This window comes from Dermacentor variabilis, unplaced genomic scaffold, assembly GCF_050947875.1.
Source record: "Dermacentor variabilis isolate Ectoservices unplaced genomic scaffold, ASM5094787v1 scaffold_14, whole genome shotgun sequence".
NCBI lineage: Eukaryota > Metazoa > Arthropoda > Arachnida > Ixodida > Ixodidae > Dermacentor > Dermacentor variabilis.
In genome coordinates, this window is record NW_027460302.1 from 12,952,290 (window position 1) to 12,973,135 (window position 20,846).

The window sequence follows — 20,846 nt, forward strand, 5'->3', positions numbered from 1 at the left end:
TTAAAGAATTGAAAAATTATAAGCCCATTAGGTTACTTCCAGTATTATATAGAATATTCACTAAGATAATGTCCAACAGAATAATCGCAACACTTGACTTCACTCAACCAAGGCAGCAGGATGGCTTTAGAAGCAGCAATTGAAGTGGGAGGTAAGGCACCAAGGCAATCAGTAGGTAAGCTCCATAAGTAACAAAGGACCTCATAAAGAAGCAACAAAGAATAAAAGTGTCCAACTCAAGAGATCATATAGAATTTGCGAAACTGTCAAAACTGATCAAATGCGGTATATTCAAAATTATAACGTCAGAAAGACTGAGGAAGCAGTAAAAAATGGACGCAGTATGAAATCAGTGAGGAGGAAACTTGGCATAGGACAAACCAAGATGTATTCGCTGAAAGATGAGCGGGATATTATCATCAGCAATCTTGAAGATATAGCGAAAGCAGCGGAAGAATTCTATGCTGAACTGTACATTACCCAGTGGAGCCACGATACCTCATTCGAAGTATTAATGAACAGGTTACAGAAACTCCTACAACTAGCGATGAAGTTCGAAGGGCCTTCCTTGCAAGACATGAAACAGGGTAAAGCGGCAGGATAAGTTGGAATAACAGTCGATTTAATGAATGAAGGAGAAGACATAATGCTTGAAAAACTGGCGGCCCTTTATACGAACTGTCTGTAGACTTCAAGGGTCCCAGAGGACTAGAAGAATGCCAATATTATACTAATCCACGAAAAGGCAGACATTAAAGAATTGAAAAATTGTAAGCACATTAGCTTACATCCAGTATTATATAAAATATTCACGAAGTCTCTAATAAAGTAAGGGCAACACTGTACTTCCGTCAACCAAGGCAACAGGCTGGTTTCAGGAAGGCATACTTTACAATGGATCTCAACCATGTCATCAATCAGGTGATCCAAAAATCCGCAGAGTACAATCAGCCTCTCTACATGGCTTTCATAGATTATGAAAATGCAATTGATTGAGTAGAGATACCAGGAGCCATAGAGGCATTGCATAATCATGGAGTACATAACGCTTACGTAAATACCTTGGAAAATATCTACAGAGGTTCCACGGCTGCCTTAATTCTACACAGGAAAAGCAGGAGGATACCTATAAAGAAAGGGCTCAGCCAAGGAGACACATTCTCTCCGATGCTATTGATTGCGTGCTTGGAAGAAGTATTCAATCTATTAAGCTGGGAAGGTGTATTAGTGAGGATCAGCGGCGAATATCTCAGCAACCATCGATTTTCAGATGACATTTTCCTGTTCAGCAACACTGAGGACGAGTTACAATAAATGATCGGGGACCTTAACAGAGAGGGCGTAACAGTGGGGTTGAATGTTATTCTGCAGAAAACAAAGATAATGATCAATAGCCTGGCAAGGGAACAAGAGTTCAGGATCACCAGTCAGCCTCTAGAGTATGCGACGGAATACGTTTACCTAGGACAATCACTCAAAATGGACCCTGATCATGAGAAGGAAACTCACAGGAGAATAAAATCGGCTTGGATCGCAAACGGGAGACATACTCAGGTCCTTACTGGAAGCTTATCATTATCACTAAAAAGAAAGGTGTACAATCAATGCATTCTACCAATGCTAACATATGGCTCATAAACTTGGAGAGTTACAAAGAAGCTCCAAAACAAGATAAGGAACGCGCGAAGTGCGGTGGAGCGAAGAATGTTAGGCGTCGCGTTAAGACACAGGAAGAGAGCGGTGGGAATCAGGGAGCTAGCGGATAGTCGATATTCTCATTGGCATTAAGAGAAAAAATGGAGCTGGGCAGGTCATATAATGCGTAGGTTCGATAATCGGTGGTCCATGAGTGTTACAGAATTGATGCCAAGACAAGTGAAGCGCAGTCGAGGATGGCAGAAGACTAGGTTGGGTGATGAAAGTATGAAATTCGCAGGCGCTAGTTGCAATCGGTTGGCGCCGGACAAAGGTAATCGGAGATTGCAGGGAGACGCCTTCCTCCTGCAGTGTACATAAAATAGACTGATTATAATGATGATTATGATGACCAGACAATGTATAACATCAGGTATCAGGGCCATGTGATAACTGGAAGTTGCATCCTAGATGCTGAAGTACGACATTACGTCACATGTGGCGTCATGAAGCAGATAATGAAGCAATCACAATGTGATCACGTAGCTACTTGGCAATGAGTTCTGCATGGTTGCAGTTTAATGATGATTGAAAGCAGAGGAAGAAAAGCGAAGAAGGAAACGCAAACACGTTGTAGTATTTAAGAAAAGCTTATAGGTGACAACGTGGAGAAGTCACGATGCTTTCGCATTCAAACCACGTAAGGATACCTAAATGACTTTGAATATTTGGCCATCCATGCTTTCAATAACCATGTCGTCATAACCTACTAAAAGGCAGTGAAATAAGATTTTATATGGGGTTTTGTTACGATTGGGGAGCGGTTTGAATGCGGCACGTCGAACAGAATGAATCATACCGCTGCTAAATAAAACTGCTTCTTGATCTGATAGTCCAGGCACTATCCCGATTGTGCATCCTGTCTCACTGATGGCGTCGGAAACGAGAAGAAGCTGAACGCAAGAGCTGGTGCTTCTATTTAAATCTATTCAAAATTAAAAGAACAAGAAATTTTTATCAAAGCATCATAGTGACAGTCATGAGGGTGCCGCGCGCAAGAGTTCCGAGTCGATGTTAATTAGATCAAAATCAGCACGCATGGTGACGTCAGGAGAACTTTTGCTGTACCAGGCTGTACCCATAAATGAATTCATCTAGGTCTCCTAAAGTAGCAATGGCTGCGTTTGGTGGCCTGTAAAGGGCGCCGAGAAGAATTCGGCGTTGACCAGTACGCAAAACAATCCAAACGATCTGGATGTTGGAATTGTATGCCACAGGTGAACATAATCGACCCTTTTTCAGGATCAGCGAAGCACCGCCACTCCGCTCGTAACAAATGATTGCATGGGTTTTAGGAATGACCTGGTCGCTGGGTATGTCGCTGTTTACCAGGTTTCTACTGGGTCCATCAGTGTCGTAAGTGAACGAGAGGCATTGGAAATCGCTGTATATTTACTTGGATGTTTTCACTTTGTATGCACCCTGCTAAGGTCCTGGAAACAGGACCGCAGTATCCATAAATAAATAAATAAATAAATAAATAAATCATCACTTTTGTTGAGTATACGTCTATCAATAACATTTAATAATGTGAACGAAGCTTTTTTAGGCTGAGTGTGCTCGGCCAGTGCTGATTGCGCGTTCTGTGACACCTATCATTGGTACAAACTTGTCATTGGGCTACGTATAGAACCGGTATCTTCAAAGACTCTTATCAACGGTGAAGTTTTGCATTGATTTTCACCTTATAAAATGTAATAATTGCTTCTTCACCTGAGCCTCTATTTTGTTTAGTGCTTTCCCAAAGCACCTTATGAATTTACTCAGAAAGCAGGTTAAAATCCTCTGAAAGATTAAACTTAGAGCTCTTGCCTACACCATCGATAAACTCAAAAATTACTGTTCGTTTCTTGTCAGTTGGTCTCCCAGTCCTGTGGGCTCACACAATTGACGCATTAGGTATCGTCAACGCTCTGATCAGGATTTCTCCAGAAATTGTTCTTTTGATGGAATGATCGCTGTCCGCTTAGTTTCCCCAATGTCTACAGAATAAGGTTCTTTCTGCTGCTTCTGTTTTCTAAATCATCCATTTTCATCGTAACGTTATCGACTGCCCGTTCAAGGGTGCCCACTTTTTTAAACGTAAGCAGACTCTGTGTCCATGACACCATCCGGATTCATACACTGCTGTGATCATCTCAGCCAAATTTTACAATCGTTCGCGGTCCGTGGAGCTCGCACGCCGAGCGAGACCTCACCTTTTTAATCTAACGCTCTCTATTTAACAGAGTGCTCCACACTATTTTCTGGACGCGTTATATTGTAATATAACTGATTCCCATACGCGGCTACTATTGGCCAATAGTTGACATCAATCAAGAAATTGAATTATGAGGTTCGTCGTGCCAAACCCACTTTCTGATTATGAGGCACGCCGTATTGGAGGACTCCGGAAATTCCGACCACCTGGGGTTCTTGAACGTGCACCTAAATCTAAGTACACGGGTGTTTTCGCATTTCGCCCCCATCGAAATGCGGCCGCCGACATCAATGAAGAAAGGTGTTTGGATCACTGCGCTTCTTCTTAGTGCTATTGTGTATATTTATTGACGCAGTTTAATAAACAGGCTGAAGTAAGCGAAAATCTGCTTTCGAATTTCGATAATAATTACTTGCTTCCGGAATAAGCCGACTGTCGTCTGTGCACGCTCGGCCGCTCGCATAGGAACTACACTTTCGCCAGCCTGCTTATCGGTGGCGTCGCCATCGGTGACGCTAATTTCGACTAGTCTTGAAAACTCGGCTAGCCTCGAACCATGCGAAACTTGAGGTCAGAACATGCTTGCCAGCGTGCCCTCACTCCTGGCCGCTGCTGGTTAGACGCCTTGGTAGATGTCGCTTCGTGTTGAAGTATTGATAGCGCCTGAAACTGCGGAATTTAGATGTGGCTAATACCCATTGGTCAAGCACGGCCAGAGAGGGGCTTATGAGCGCTAGCGAGAACTCAAGCCCTGTCGTGCACGAAAGCAAACGCTAGGCATACGCACTGCAGTTGCGTGAAGCTGCGGTCTACTACGGGGCGCCGATACCGTGGGGTGCCGCGACAAGTGTGCTGGCTGGCTGGGCGCGCCGCAGCTCGCCGAGGGCGACCGCGTTTGCCTCAGGCCCTTGAATAAAACTAAAGGTAGCTACATTCTTTAATCTTGCCCCCAAGCCAGAGAAGGGGGGGGGGCGGCAGGTGAGGAGGTCCGTGCCTCCCTGTTGGTAGAGTGGAGTCACGTGGTTCCGCTCGCACCGTCCCCCATGGAAGCAAGCATGCCAGCGTCCGCACGCTGCTGGCCGCGCCTTTTGTTTTCTTGATGTTTTTGTTCAGTTGCGTTGGTGCCGTGACATTTGCTCTTAGCTACTGTACTGCGCTGCATACGGCAGTGCGTGTGGCTACTTTCGCGCAAGTTACGCTGTCGCTGCCAAAGTATTATTTTTTTCTTTTGAGTGGAGCTGTGTTACGAAGTCAGAATAGTGCAACACTGCAAAGATGGGGTTCGCCATGCGACTAATGGATTTCCGACCAGGCCATCTGAAGGACCTCATAGGTGTAAAAGTTGGGCTACCGTGAATCGGAGCGTGCAGGCGCTGCTATCGGCGAAATCGGGCATAGGGCATTTGTTTTGTTTTGTGTGATTGCTACAAGAAAGCGCCGAAATCAGTTTTTTTTTTTGTAAACTACGTTACATTATAAAAAATTTGCAAAAGATTGGTTAGCAGCACAGGGCGTTTAGACTGCCACTTGTTTATAGGACGTGAAAACTTAATCTGCTCTATTTTCACTACCAATGCACTCCAATATAAAATCCTGTAATTGATGTTTTTTTAAAAAATCATATAGCATTTATTCGCAACTACTGCAATAAACTGCGTTCTAGTGTGTGGATAGGCACAGTGATTATGCGACAGCGGGCTGAATGCGCATGTTTTAATTTCGCGCAGGCTCTCGTGATATGGAGGGACTGAACTATATATTTCATATGACCGAAAATTAAAAGAGGTGAATACATACAAGGAAAAAGGACCGCGCAGGAAACAACGTCAGCGGTTGGACTGCAACCCTCAGCAGCAATAAAAACCGGTTCTTACAGTATATCTTAGATTAAGCATGTATGGTGGAAACTTCATTTGCATTCTTATCGAGTTTGATTCCGGTGCCCGAGTGCGTCTCGCAAACGTTCTAGAAAAAAATGCATATGCGCTTGCAGATCTTTCAAACTCGTGCTTCGGCTCTTGCTTAGCGCAAAAAACCAAAAAGAAGGTATATAGAAGCATCAACGAAGGCCGACATGTGGCGACTGCGCTACAGGTGGAGCGCGAGCGCATTCTAACGATTCCGCAAGCGCTGCTTAACATAGGACCTGCCCACACACTCGTTTTAAGCAATAGTCGTTAATATCACTGTAGCGAAGTGAATTAAAATGCTAGCGCGTTATGTCTACCTGCTCCAACATATTTGCGCGGTCCCTATGGATGGATGGATGGATGGATGAAAAACTTTATTAGGGTCCTTGAGGGCGCGCACTAGCGCGCAGCGGGCCGCTCCCACGTCGGGACAGAGAGGCCGAGTCTCTCCGCCGCGTCGCGGGCCCGTTGGACAGCCCATAACTGTTCTTCGAGGTTGGGGCTGTGTAGGACCGCATCCCAACGTGAAGAAGTGCTGTTTTTATCGCTGTGTAACGCGGGACATTGCCAGAGCATGTGAGGTAAATTCGCTAAATCATTGCATAGTGCACATGCATTTGTTGTCTGAATTTCGGGGTACACCTTGTGAAGAAGTAGGGGGTTTGGGTAAGCCCCCGTCTGTAGAAGCCTTAGTGTCAAAGCTTGAGGTCTATTGAGTTTGCAATGTGGGAGGGGGTAGATCCTCCGAGCCAAATAAAAGTGCTTAGTAATTTCCGTGTAGGAGGAAGGAGAGTCCCGATTGTCAGTAGCCCCAGCGTCACGCTGCCCGGTAGCTACGCGGTTGATGATCCCTCGCGCAGCTCCGTGTGCCGACTCGTTGAGGTTGGGCGGGGCACCCTCGATCTGTCCCATGTGGGCTGGAAACCATATCAATGTGTGTGGCTTGATCTCCTTGCTTCCTAGTATCCTTAGGGCCAGCTCGGATATGGTTCCTTTGGCAAACGCCCTAACAGCTGATATGGAGTCACTGTAGATTGATGTCCTCTTGTCGTCCAATAAGGCCATCGCTATTGCAGCCTGCTCTGCGATCTCAGAGGACGTCGTCCGAATCGAGATTGCGTTTGTTATTTGCCTTTCATGATCTACGCTAACTACAGCGAAGGCCTGTCCGTCGACGTAGCGCGCTGCGTCTACGAAACTGTTCTCCGAAGCCCGTTCACGAGCCTTTTCCAGGAGAGCCTTCGCGCGCGCCCGACGTCTTCCCACGTTGTGCTCTGGATGGACGTTTCGTGGGATCGGGGCGACAATGATGCGGTCCCGCTGCTCTCGAGGGATGCTACAGAATTTTGTTTTGATTACTGTGGGGGAAACGCCCAGCTCCTGTAAGATGTGTCTTCCAGCTTGTGTGGTAGATAGCCTGACGAACTGGGCCCTCTCCTGTGCTTCCGCTATTTCCTCTAGCGTGTTATGCATGCCAAGTTGAAGTAAGCGTTCCGTGTGAGTGTATATGGGGAGGCCAAGAGCTCTCTTTATTCCTTTTCTGATTAATGCGTTGAGCTTATCCCGCTCCGATCTTTGCCAGTTGTGCATAGCCGCGACGTAAGTGAAATGACACATTACGAACGCATGTACCAATCTCACGAGGTTATCTTCTCCGAGGCCTTGCTGCCGGTTGGCCACTCTTCTGATTAGTCTGATGGCATTGTTCGTCTTCTTAGTGAGTCGCAGCACTGTCTGGTTGTTTGAACCATTCGACTCTACCATCATGCCGAGAATCCGGATAGCATCCACCCTCGGAATATATCCTCCGTCGTTTGTGCGCAGGTTTATGTCGCAATCGGCGAGTGGTTTCCACCCCTTTGGTTTCGGGCCTCTTCGCTTGGGTCGATAAAGTAGCAGTTCCGACTTGTGCGGTGAGCACCGAAGGCCCGTGGACTCAAGGTATCTCTGGGTAGCATCAATCGCCTCTTGCAGGGCCGTCTCTACCTGTCCGTCACTACCTCCCGTACACCAGATGGTAACGTCGTCTGCGTATATGGTATGACTGATACCGTCGATAGCAGAGAGTGTCCTGGATAGCCCAATCATGACGAGGTTAAAGAGAGTTGGGGATATGACTGCCCCTTGTGGCGTCCCCTTAGACCCCAGCTTGATCATGTCTGAAGTCAGGTCCCCGATCTTAAGGGTGGCTTCTCTGTTTGACAGGAAAGATCTCGTGTAGGAATGAAAGTGCTTCCCCAGGTTAAGACTCGAGATTGTGTTCAAAACGAACGAGTGAAGAACGTTATCGAAGGCCTTTTCCAGATCTAGACCTAGTATGGCTCTCGTGTCCCGCGTCAATAATGTGGTGCTTGATGAGCTTCATCGCGTCCTGCGTCGACAGTCCGACCCTGAAGCCGATCATGTTGTGCGGGTAAATGTCGTGGTCCTCCAGGTAGCGTGAAAGCCTGTTTAGGATTGCGTCCGGGTTGACTTCCCCACATCCTCTGCAGGTGGACTCTTCGGGAGTCGGGCAAACGTCGGCACGATGGCCGAGTTTGCCGCACGCGTAGCAGATGTCAACTTGTTTGCGATAAAGAAAGCATTTCACAAGGACTGGGCCATAGCGTACGAAGTTCGGAACCTTGAGTCCGTCGAAAGCAATGATGATTGTGCCTGTGTTCTTAATTCTCTTGACCGCCAAGGCCAGCGGGTTTCTCTCGTTGATGATGTTACGTTCCAGGTCCGATGGACTGTCGTTGAGGTCGATGTGTCTGATTACCCCTTTACACGTGGTGTGGGGGGCGGCCTCGTATGCACTGACTTTATTTATTTATTATTTAAATAAATAAATAAATATTGGACTGTCGTTGAGGTCGATGTGTCTGATTACCCCTTTACACGTGGTGTGGGGGGCGGCCTCGTATGCACTGACTTCAAACATTCTTCCAGCCACATGAATTGCCCTGATTCTTGTGTATTTTGAAGCGTTGTCTCGGTTGGGCGTGCTGGCCACCGGAATGTTTTTGTAGTATGTTAGGACAAATGATGTCCGAGCTTATCTGCGTAGGGGTAAGACCCGCCGCTTCCACGATCGCCTTGCCGATCACGGTCGGTCCTGTCTTGGCAATATTCAGCCCTCCGCGGGGCCGTATAATAATTTTGGCATGTTCCTTGGGCATGGGAGGCATCCGTGACGCCCTGATGATTTTGCTCTTGAGCTTATCTCCATTTTCCTGAGTTCTGAATGAGGCGCCGGCGTTACGCCTATTCCCCCATATGTCGCCGCTAGGCCGGTTGGCAGAGTCCGCCTTGGCGGACATACGCTTCGAAACTGCCGACTGCCATCCAAATTCTGCTGAAAATTCTTCAGGAGGAAGATCCTGCCCTTCCACCGTCATCTGCATAGTCACTGAGATCTCAGAATTCTTGCTCCAGCTACACTTGGCGACGCCAATGGGCGCTACGCCGGGCTAGGCTTGTCGTTAGGGCGAGAAAGGCGGCGACGTAGTCCGAGCACAAAAACGTTCATAAAATGGAAGAGGCCACCCACCGGAGAAAATCCGATATCGATGTGATCCTCTTCCCCTTAGACGTGCGTTGGTCACAACATGATGGAGATTAGAGGCGAAAATCTTGCCAAAATCAGTCAAGAGAGCAGGAGCCGAGATGGAACCCTAGCGCTTGCGACCGCCGTCTTCGTCGTCTCCCCCGCGCGGTCCCTATGCCAAAAAAAAAAGTAGTTGTTGCACCTCTACCCAACCTAACGAGACCTAGGTTACTGCGTCAAGAGTCATTCACACAATATGCACCGGGTACATGACAAAACGGTAAGAGTTGAGTTTGTTACAAATATACATTAACTAGTGCGGCACACGAGAGTCCTATGGTGACTACGAGCGCCACGGAGCAAACGAGCGAACTGCAAGGGTGAGCGTTGAGGGTAGGCTCGGGAGGCGAGATGACCAAGAGACGAGGAGGCCGGGCGAGAAGGAATGTCGCTTGCTTTAGTTTTATTCAGGAGGCTAAATAGCAAATAGCCACATTTAGGTGAACATACAAAACAACATTTGAACTGGGTACCACGCTGACGTTCAGTAGGCGGAGCGTTCTGGGCACGCCCCGCTCAGGCGTAGCCTTCACAGTGTAAGTCACAGAAGAAGGAGCGGAAGTACTGCGAATGGCATGTTTGGCTTCTGCTAAACGCGCTGAAGTAATTTTTGCGCCAGAATATTTCTGAAATGGTCCAACTTCAAGCGCATTTTCCGACTAAGTGTGGTGCACAGCCTCTCCAAGCATGACATCCTGGATTGGGCTGATGGTATCCACAGCAAACCAGTTGCAGAGACTTGTGACTGCCATTGTGCAAAAGGATTTTGGCCACGGTCGAAGCAAAAGGGATACATCTCTGCTACGAAAAGAGCAGTCAGGATGGGGATTGCTCACGTGAACAATATGTGGAGATACGTTTGTCAGACGCATTGTTGCGATGCTTCCACCGCGCAGGAATCGGCGCGTCGCCTGTCCAAGACAGTGACTTTGACGAGGGTGGTGTGCCCTGAACTTCTATGCGCAGGTATGGCATAGTGATGTGTTACCCGCCACGGTGGGTCTGCGGCTACGGTGTTGCGCTGGTGCGCACGAGGCTGCGGGATCAAATCACGACCGCGGCGGCCGCATTTCAATGCGGCCGAAATGCAAGAATGCCCGTGTCCGGTCCGTTGGAGGCGCGGTAAAGAACTCCTCATCATCAGCCTATTTTATCTCCACTGCAGGACGAAGGCCTCTCCCTGCGATCTCCAATTACACCTGGCCTGCACCAACCGATTCCAACTAGGGCCCGCGGATTTCCTAGTTTCATCGCTTCACCAAGTCTTTTGCCATCCTCGACTGCGCGTCCCTTCTCTTGGCAAACATTCTGTAATCCTAATGATCCACCGGTTATCTAACCTGCGCATTAGATGACCTGCCCAGTTCCATTTTTTTTTCTCCTAATGTCAGTCAGAATATCGGCTATACCCGTTTGCTCTCTGATCCAAACCGCTCTCTTTCTGTCTGTTAACGTTATGCCTAGTATTCCTCGTTCCATCGTTCTTTGTGCGAACTCCTGGTGGTCGAAATTAATCCGGAGTCCCGCGATACGGCTTCATAATCAAACCGAGCTTTCGGCACGTAAAGCACCAGAATTCAATTCATTGCTGGCGTGGCTAGGTAGTCGGTAGCGTTTGATTCCGTTTGAACTGGATGACTGAGCAGCACAATAGCCTCTGACGTCGTTGGAGCAAGGAACACGGCCTGAACGAAAAGAAGAATTTTGGTTTGACGTAATAGTTCAGGGGAAACCCACAAGGTGGAGAGAAGTAATTAAATAAAGTAAAATAAGATATCCAGCCAATCGTACCAATTGCTACAAAGGAAAGCCGTACGCGTCCCTCGAAAGAAAAGCTTCGCAGGTGAAGAAAAATTCGTCCTGATCCGAGACTCGAACCCGGACCACCGCCTTTCCGGGGAAGCCGCTTTACCGTCTGAGCTAACCAGACGGCTAGCATATGGCAGGGCGAAGTCGATTTTGTCAACAACTTGAAGCAAAGGCAAGAGTTTGATGTAATAGTTCTGCGGAAATCCGCAAGGTGGAGAGGAGTAATTAAGAAGTGGATGCCTCATTTTCCCTTACTTAAGAATTTTGGTTTTTCAGACGCATTGTTGCGATGCTTCAACCATGCCCACTGCAACCTTTACTGCGGGACTTTACAGCTGTAGATCCTTTACAAATAAGTGATAATTTACCTCTACAAGAAAACTGCAAAAAATACCATGTATGAAAGTGGTCAGGAAAGGAGAGAGAATCTTTGGACCGCATATTCAGTATAATTTGAACGGTTGGTTGGCGGGGAAGAAGTGTGAGCAAAGCTAAGATTTACCTAAAACACATGGGTGAGAATCTTAGCCGATAGATAGATAGAATAAACTTTAATGTCCAACGGATAAGGTGATCTACCCACCCCCCGACACGCAGGTCAGGGGGCGAGTATCGCCGCCTCAAATGCAGGCTGGGAGGTCTTGGATCCCAGCAGCCTCTTCAGCCAGTTGGATGAGCCGGAGCTGGAGCTCAGAGTCCGAGCTGCGCAGCAGGGTCTCCCAGGTGTCTCTACTACCTATTTTGTGCGTTCCCCCGGGAGAGTACGGACATTCCCATATTATGTGGTCGAGGGTCCCTCTCGCCCCACAAAGATTACATCTATCGCTCCTGGCCTCGGGGAACATGTGGTTCGCCATAACCGGGTGCGGATATGTATAAGCTTGTAGTCGTCTCCACGTGAGTGCTTGTCTGTTGTTTAATTTTGGGTCTGGCGGGGATACCAGTCTACGAGCCAATCTATAATGCTGCGTGATCTCCCCTGGCCATTAAATAGTACTTTTATTTGCTGCATAATAATCTTGCAACCTAGTTTCACACTTTATCTTAGCCGATGAAGTGTGAAACTAGGTTTCAAGATTGTTATGCAGCAAACAAAAGTACTATTTAATGGCCAGGCAACAGAGCGAGAACTCATGACTGCTACTCCACTTCACGAGTTCGCGCGACCCTGTATGTTTTTCTCGGTCAAATAGTCACAGAAGACTGATCATCAGATTCAAATCTACAGGGGCCTAACTACGAAAGCGTTCCTTTCGTAAGTGTTATCTGCCATTGGCAGGCCACCTTCGCTAATGGTGTATCGAGCATGAAGATTGGCTGGAATTTTCTCGAAAGGACAATCGCAGCGCAGCGCATGCTTTTGAATATGGACCAAGAAGTACAAAAATGGGTTGAAGCGCTCACAGCAGGTATCGTCTAGTCACGACCGGGAGGATACCGCTGTCTTTAAAAAATTGCAGTCTGGTAATAACATAAAGGAAAGGAACTTGGATATTAACAACGAAGGTTGAAGAGAACCTAAGGACCGCGCATCGAGCGATGGAACGCAGAAAACATCACAATTCTGCCCGAAAGCCGCAGCATTAATTGCGATACGAAATTATGAGATAGCTATAGGCAGTGAGGTTAGTAGCTTTATTAGATGTAGGAAGTGTTGCAATCATTCGCTTATTAACTAAAGGAACAAGCAGGGTGTCACGCGTACACAAGCAAACATGAACACACCACTCGATCACGGCGGACACTCGCTGTCAGAACGCCGGCGTAATGAAGCGCGGCAGGGAGCAACTTCCCCATCGTTGCTTCCTGTTGCTTCAACACGGACCAGGCGCGCGAGAACAGAGCGTACACGAAGCCGTCAGCTATCTCGGATCGGGGCGCCTTCGAACTGGTCGCAGAATACCTCCACGATCTTCCACTATCTTTGGTGCCCTGAAACAACAAATGTTAATTTTTTTAGTGTACAATTTACTAGTGCGGTCTTTGTGGCACCTGCCAACCAGTGATTCTGGCGCGAGAAATGGCTGGCTTGTGCAAGCCAGCTATTGTGCGGACTGGCGGTGCTAATTTGAACGCGGCGGTTTCGTCCGCTGATGATGAAGCAACATTTACTGGGCCCGAAAGAAATCGGTGGTGCACGCAGGCACCAGACGGGGTGGTTCCCTAGTTACGGGACCCATATGTTTCCAGCAGCTCCTGGCCCCTGTCCATCAGTGCGAGCTGAATCGGTAGGGCGGGGCTGGATAACAAGGTCTGCCATCGCTCAAGGGGTTGGGGATTGGGGATGTTGGTGGGAAGGGGAGGAGGAAAGGTCTTGAGTTCTGTGCACTCTGCCAAGACGTGCGGCAGGGTGCCCTTTTCTTTTCTGCAAAAAGGACAGAGCATATCGTATTCCGCAGGGTACATGCGGTTCATCAGTATGGGATGCGCAAGCGATCCCGCCTGCGCTAGACGCAGGATCGTCTGTTGTTGCCTGATGAGTTTGGGGTGCGGTTCTGGCAGTCTGCACCTGTCCTCTCGGTACATTCGGGTAATGTCCCGAAAGCTGGTAACCGGATGCGGTAGCTTTTCCGGCTCGTGCTCGGCCGGATTGACATTTCTCGGGCATGGTAGTCGGCGATGGTGTTGCCTGCTACCTGCGAGTGAGCCGGGACCCACACGAGCTCTATGGCTCTTCCCGGAGGCTTGCACTTTGATAAAATGGCTCGGGCCGCGGAGGAAATTGCCCACTTGCGGAAGCTTCTGTAGGCTGTCATTGAGTCGGTGACTACGGTGTCCACGCTCGGCTGTGTGAGTGCGAGGGCCACGGCCGCTTCTTGGGCAACTGCGGGGTCTGTTGTCTTCAGGGACGCGCTGACGATCAGTCTGTCTTTTGACGTAACACCACAACCGCTGCACGGTCACTGTGTTTTCGGAGCGGCGCGTCCGCGTAGATGACCCTGGGGTTCTCTTCCAGCTTCCGGGCTATGGCTATGGCTCGCGCGGTGCGCCTCTCGTCGTCCTTGCCCGGCGTCATGTTCCGGGGAAGGAGTTTGGTCTCAATGGTCGTCTTGCAGTCCTCTGGAAAAGCCGTCTTGATGGGTAATGGCTCGATCTGCCATCCTACCTTGCGTAGGACGGCTCGTCCGTGTTCTGTGTGACTGATCCGGATTCTCTGATTAGAGAGGCGGGCTTCGATGAGCTCCTCCACCGTGTTGTTGGCGCCCATGTCTAGCAGCATTTACGTGGTTGAGTACATGGGCATGCCCAGTGCTTGATTCATTGCCTTACGAAGCATCGTGTTTAGGGTGTGCCTATTCGCCTTCGTCAGCTGGAGATACGGGGCGGAGGAGGTAACCCGTAACACGACGACCGCGCGTACCAGGCGCATGGCATCGTCCTCTTTAAGGCCTCGGTTTCTGTTAGATACCCTCCAAATCATACCAGGTATCTGTTCGGTTGTAGTCTTGATCTTTGTGATGGCGGTCTGTGCCTTCCCGACGCTCCGAAGTAGAAGGCGGAGAACCCTAATCTGCTGTGTTGGCTTTATGGTCGTTCCTGCAATGGTGATAACCACGTTCGGCGGCAGCTCCGTCTTGGATTTTCTCGGTTGGTTCATAAGCAGCTCTGCTTTCTGGGGAGCACAACTCAGTCCGCACGATTGGGGTACTCGTGCGCGGTCGTTGCCGCCCGCTGCAAGACTTCCTCCATCCAGGTATCGGATCCCGCTCGGGCTGTCCACATCGTAATATCGTCGGTATAGAACGCGTGGTCCACGCGTTCGATTTGTTTGAGCAGATCGGGCAGAAGCAGGAGGGCCAGATTGAAGACCAGGGGCGACAAGACCGATCCCTGAGGGGTGCTTCTATCGTCGAGCTCGACAGGGTCCGACTTATCCTCCTTTATCCTGATGGTCGCCGTTCGGTATGACAGAAAATCTTTTATGTAGCCGAAAGTCTTTCGCCCACACCTGGTCTTCAGATTCTGCAACTTGCTCGCGTGGGACACGTTGTGAAACGCGCCCTTCAGGTCTAGGGCGAGTATACCGCGCGGCGCGTGCCTCGTTGCCGGCTTGACAAACAGTTCGTGGAGTTGGATCGTCACGTCTTGGGTGCTGAGATGTTGCCTGAAGCCGTACATCGTCTCCGGCATCTGATCTGTTTCTTCGAGGTGCTTCTGCAGCCGGCGAAGGACCATGCGCTCCATCACCTTCCCCACGCAGGACGTGAGGGAGATGGGCCGCATACTGTCTATCGTGAGGGCCTTGCCGGGCTTTGGAATGAAGCGGACCTCGGCGTCCTTCCATTCCGTCGGCAACTGCGAGCTCTCCTAGGCTTCGTTGATGTGCTGTAGGAGGCTGCGGGCCGCTGTACCACTCATGTTACCGAGTAATTTGTAAGTTATGGCGTCCCTGCCGGGTGCACTTCTCTTGTTACTGCCATCTATCACTGTCCACAGTTATGTCATGGTAAACGGCCGGTCCAGTTCTTCGTTGTCGGGCCCTTCGTACTTGTCGGGCACTTCGTACTTCTCGGGTTTCGTCCGAGCTTCTCGTCGCCGCGCGCCGTATGTGTGAGTGAAAGCGCGTTATGGTGAGCCGCCGAACGCGGCTCAATCTCACGTGTGCAAGCGAGGAATTGATGACGATGATTAGTGGCATCCCCTTTGAAACGGCGCGGTGAGAAATGGTCATCTAGCCTGCTCGATTTTTGCAGGTGTGCTATACATGTCTTTAACTAGCCTTTTGGTATACATCTCCTTATTCTTTTTTGTTTTCTTCGAAATCTGCGTTGTACCGCTAGCCTTGACTGTTAGAGATACGGGCGTATCAATCAATCTTCTTCCTGCTTTTTTTCCACCACTACTCTAAACATGTTTTACTTATGCCGACTGCTGACCGCTTGATGCTTCCGTCCACTTTTAACCCAAGCGCTTCTAGACGGTGTACGTTACCTACGGTTCTATCTGGGTGAATCTCTTCGCATACAGTTAGGATGTGCTGAGTGGTCTCCGAATTTTCGTTGCATAATGCACATGCCTCACCTGCTTCCGAATATTTGCTCCGGTATGTATTTGTCCTTAGGCAACCGGCTCGAACCTCAAATAGCAAGGCACTGCCTTTTGTGCTATCGTACAGATTTCCCCTTCTCATTTCTTTCTTCTCATTCTTGTAGCAGGAAGAAGAAGAAACTAGAATGCATGTCAGTGTCTGCTTCTCCTGCTCTATACATGATTACGGTCGAACATTTGCTTATATCTTGAAGATGTCAGCATCAACCGAAGCCCAAAGTTGCAAGGACTACGCCGATACCTAGTTTTCAATGGTGGGTGGACATTTTCCCAATCGTCCGAGGGCTTTTCTGTGCCACCTCTCCCCGGCAGAGGCTTGGCTTGCGAGCTCTGCGCGGCTCCGCACGCTCAAGTTACCATGTTTACGGCTATGCAAATCACCGTTGAGAGTGAGGATGTCTCTCCCCACGAAGTCGGTGAAAGCGCTGGGTGAACCAATGCATTATACGAGCGAAAACCCATCAACAAGGACCCGCTCGGGCAGGCCGGCCGAGTCACCGACACGCCACGTGGCAGGGATAAAAGCCAGGCTCCGGCGAGTGTTAAGTCACGGCTAACCACTGCTTCGAGATTGCCTCGACACTCGAAAGAGCATGTTCGAATCATAATCCACCCGCATGGAGGACTGGACATCAAGAGGGGCCACCTCAGAGTTGCCCAGGCCTTCACTACCGCCGCTAGCTTACGGAGGCGGATACAGTGGAGGATATTGACACGTGTCCTTGTCTTTATCGGGCGACACGTTTCACGCCTAACAAATCTAATCGCGCAGCACAGAACGCGCCTGCCTGTATCGGAAGTTTCTGGAATGTTATCGATGCTTCTATCCGCTGTCTGTTGTCGCCGAGCCTTGTGTAATCTGATTGCATGTATGCGCGACGTGAATGGCGTAGAACTTTGTGGAAGGCATGCGGGTCCCAGCGATTGCTCTGGAACATTCGACGACTGATCTATAAAAGCCGACACGCTTGACCCGCTGATCAGATTTTCGACGATCGCCGACTGTGTTCGCCGCTATCGTTGTGCTATAAGTGTAGCCTGTTTTGTGGGCACAGGTTCGCCCAATAAATGTTAGCTTTGTCGTTCGCAGTATTTCTACTGTGTTCTTCAACGTCACCACCACGTGACATCTGGTGGAGGTGCTTTACATTCATGTACCGGCCGCCCCCGACAAGCCGTAATCCAAATAAGGACCGCAAAGACAACACCAACCTCCTCCCGGAACACCGAGCGAGCCGCCGGCTACTGCAGCTGCCCCCGAACACGGTCTTCTACTAGATACGACCAAGAAGACAGTCCAAGAAGATCGTCCAGAAACGACCAAGAAGACATTCCCAATGGCAGCCGCAGAGGCCCCAATAATTCTTCAGCAGCCCAGGGAACCACCGACGTTCCGCGGTTCCACATTTGAGGACCCGGAAAGCTGGCTGCAAACGTATGAGAGGGTCGCTACGTTTAACAGCTGGGAAAGCGACGACAAGCTGCGACATGTCTATTTTGCATTAGAGGACGCCGCCAGGACGTTGTTCGAGAATCGAGAAGCCACCTTGACGACGTGGGACCTGTTCCGAAGCGGCTTCCTGCACACATTTACAAGCATCGTGCGAGAGAGCGAACCCAAGCTCTACTGGAGACAAGAGCGCAGCTGCCGAATGAGGCGATCGCGATCTTCACTGAGGAAATGGGCCGTCTGTTCCGCCACGCCGACTCGGAAATGTGCGAGGAGAAGAAAGTCCGCCTACTGATTCATGGTGTAAAGAAGGAACGTTTGGCCGGAATGGTAAGAAGCCCACCGAAGACCGTCGACGAGTTTCTTCTGGAAGCGACGAGCATCGAGAAGACACTGGAATTGCGGAACCGGCAATTCGACCGCCGCACCAAGCCAACAAGCTACGCCGTAGTTCAATCAAAGGCCACCTACGACCTGCGCGAGACCATCAGGGCAGTCGTACGAGATGAGCTTCAAAGGATCTTCCCTTCATCGCAACCTCAAGTGGCCTCAATCGCCAAAATTGTCAAAGAAGTCCAACCATCGCTCGGAGTTCACGAGCTGCAACCACAATCATCGCAGCCCCAGCCAGAAGCGATGACCTACGCCGCCGTCGCCCACCGTCAAGGTCCCCCTCCACGACCGCACCAGGGCCCCGTAACGCCGCAACTCCGTCGACCACCGCCGCCGCCGCCAGCACACCCACCCGTCGCCCAGCGCAGCTACCCGAGAAAGACAGACGTTTGACACGCTCCTGACCCCCGCCCGCTCTGCTACCACTGCGGCGAAGCTGGCCATGTGTACCACCGATGACCATACCGCGACCTGGGATTGCGAGGGTTCGCAGTCAACGCACCGCATCCTCGGGAAGGTGAATGCCCTCGTGACATCGCCGACTACCTCGCCGCTACTCAGCGGAGCCTTCGACGACCGTCCCGTTCGCCGTCACAGCAGGCCGCTACCTGTCGCCGCAGCGTCGTCCATACACTGGTCCAGCACGGGGCCGCTCTGCTAGCCCATATCCGGAAAACTAAAAGCAGCAACCGATGGAGGTACACTTGCTGTTCGTCGAATTGACGAAGATCCTCCGCCGCGGACTACTACGCTGGAAATCCTGCCTAGACGACATGTGACCGACACGCCGCCATCCCGACGTAGTCTGGAAGCAAATAATACGCCGACGAAAGACGCCTTGACCACGCGACGTTCCAGCTTCAGTTCAACACGAATCAGCCGTGATCCGACGCCAAGACTTAACTGCAACGCCAGACAAAGAACCACTGACTTCGACGTGCTTCTCGACGGCCACGTCGTTAGCGCCTTAGTGGATACAGGGGCCGATTACTCCGTAATGAGTGGACACATCGCCGTCCAATTGAAGAAGGAACTCCAGGGGGAGGCCCTGAAATTCGAACTGCTGGAGGACACCTTATTACGCCTACTGGAATCTGCACGGGAAGAGTTACCGTTCATGACCAGACTTACCCTGCCGCCTTCGTTATCCTCCAACAGTGTTCACGAGAAGTCATTTTCGGCATGAACTTCCTGAAGCAACACGGCGCAATCATAGACCTGAAGTCAATATCGATAACGCGGTCGGAAGATCAAGCGATACCGCCGGAGAGCTCTCCTAGTCACCGCGCCTTGAGTGTGCTCGAAGATCAAGTGAGCATCCCGCCGCGCTCCAGCATTATTATTTCCGTCGGCACCGAAACACCCGCTGACGTAGAAGGCATCATCGAGGGCGACCAACATCTACTGCTCGACCGCGAAATTTGCGTCACAAGGGGGATCGCTCGACTCCACGGAGAGGAAAGCGGAAGTTATGCTGACAAACTTCAGCCAGGAGTCCAAGCACAGCAGCAAGGACGCGACGATCGCATACATCGAGGAAATTCTGGAAACCAGCAATTCGTTTGTCCTCAGGGATTCTGCCGCATGTACCCCGACGACCTAGTTCCCGAACCAGACTTCGACATAAATTCAAGACTCCCCATGATTAAGCAACAACTGCTCAGAAGTTTACTTCCACGATACAAAGAGTGCTTTTCGAAGTCATCAAAGATTCGACAAACGCCAGTCGCAAATCATCGCATAATAACCGAAGAGTGTGCTCGACCACTCCGCCGGAGCCCTTACCGAGTTTCGACGCGAGTACGTGAAGCTATTAGGCAACAAGTCGACGAAGCGCTGCGTGACGCCATTATCCAGCCGTCGAAAACCCTGTGGGCATCTCCTGTAGTCCTGGTGAAGAAAAAGGACGGAACCCTACGCTTCTGCGTCGATTATCGTCGACTGAACAAGATCACGAAGGACGTGTTGTACCGCCTTCCACGAATAGACGACGCATTGGAGCGGCTCTGCAACGCTAAATACTTCTCGTCGATGGACCTCCAGTCTGGCTATTGGCAAATAGAAGCCGACGAAAAAGATCGCAAAAAGACCGCCTTCATCACCCCAGACGGCCTCTAGGAGTTCAAGGTTATGCCATTCGGAGTGTGCTCGGCGCCTACAACGTGCCAGCGCGTGATGGACACGGTTTTAGCAGGTCTCAAGTGGCAGACGTGTCTTGTTTATTTGGATGACATCGTTGTCTTCACCGGAAATTTTGACGATCACCTTAGGCGGCTTGCAACAGTATTAGAGGCCATAAAGTCATCAAGGCTCACTCTGAAGCCGGTAAAGTGCCGCTTCGCTTACGATGAGCTTCTATTGGTAGGCCACGTCATCAGCAAATCTGGAGCCCGTCCCGACCTGCAGAAAAGAACTACCATCACAAAGTTCCGGGAGACCTTCGCCAAGAAAGCAGTGCGTGTATTACTTGGCATGTGTGCCTACTGCAGGCGCCTTGTCAACGACTTTTCACGCATCGCTCAACCGTTGAGACACCTAACCAAACGTGATGTCGAGTTCAAGTGGGAAACGCCGCAGGCCGACGCATTTCAAGAACTCAAACGACGCATGTAGTCGCCGCCGGTACTTGCACACTTCGACGAGGACGCCGATACCGAAATCCACACTGACGCCAGTAGCTTAGACCTCGGTGTCGTCCTAGTGCAGTGGGAAGAGAGACTTGAACGGGTGATATATTATGCTAGCCGGTAG

The 20,846-nt window shown here is 50.1% G+C and overlaps 1 protein-coding gene across 1 annotated transcript; it reads right to left on the reverse strand.

The window, feature by feature from the left end:
- Positions 1–14,830: 14,830 nt before the first annotated feature.
- On the reverse strand, positions 14,831–15,379 carry LOC142567801 (uncharacterized). Its single transcript, XM_075677952.1, has one exon. The coding sequence runs from the start codon at positions 15,377–15,379 to the stop codon at positions 14,831–14,833; it is 549 nt and encodes a 182-aa protein (XP_075534067.1).
- Between the last annotated feature and the right edge of the window lie 5,467 nt (positions 15,380–20,846).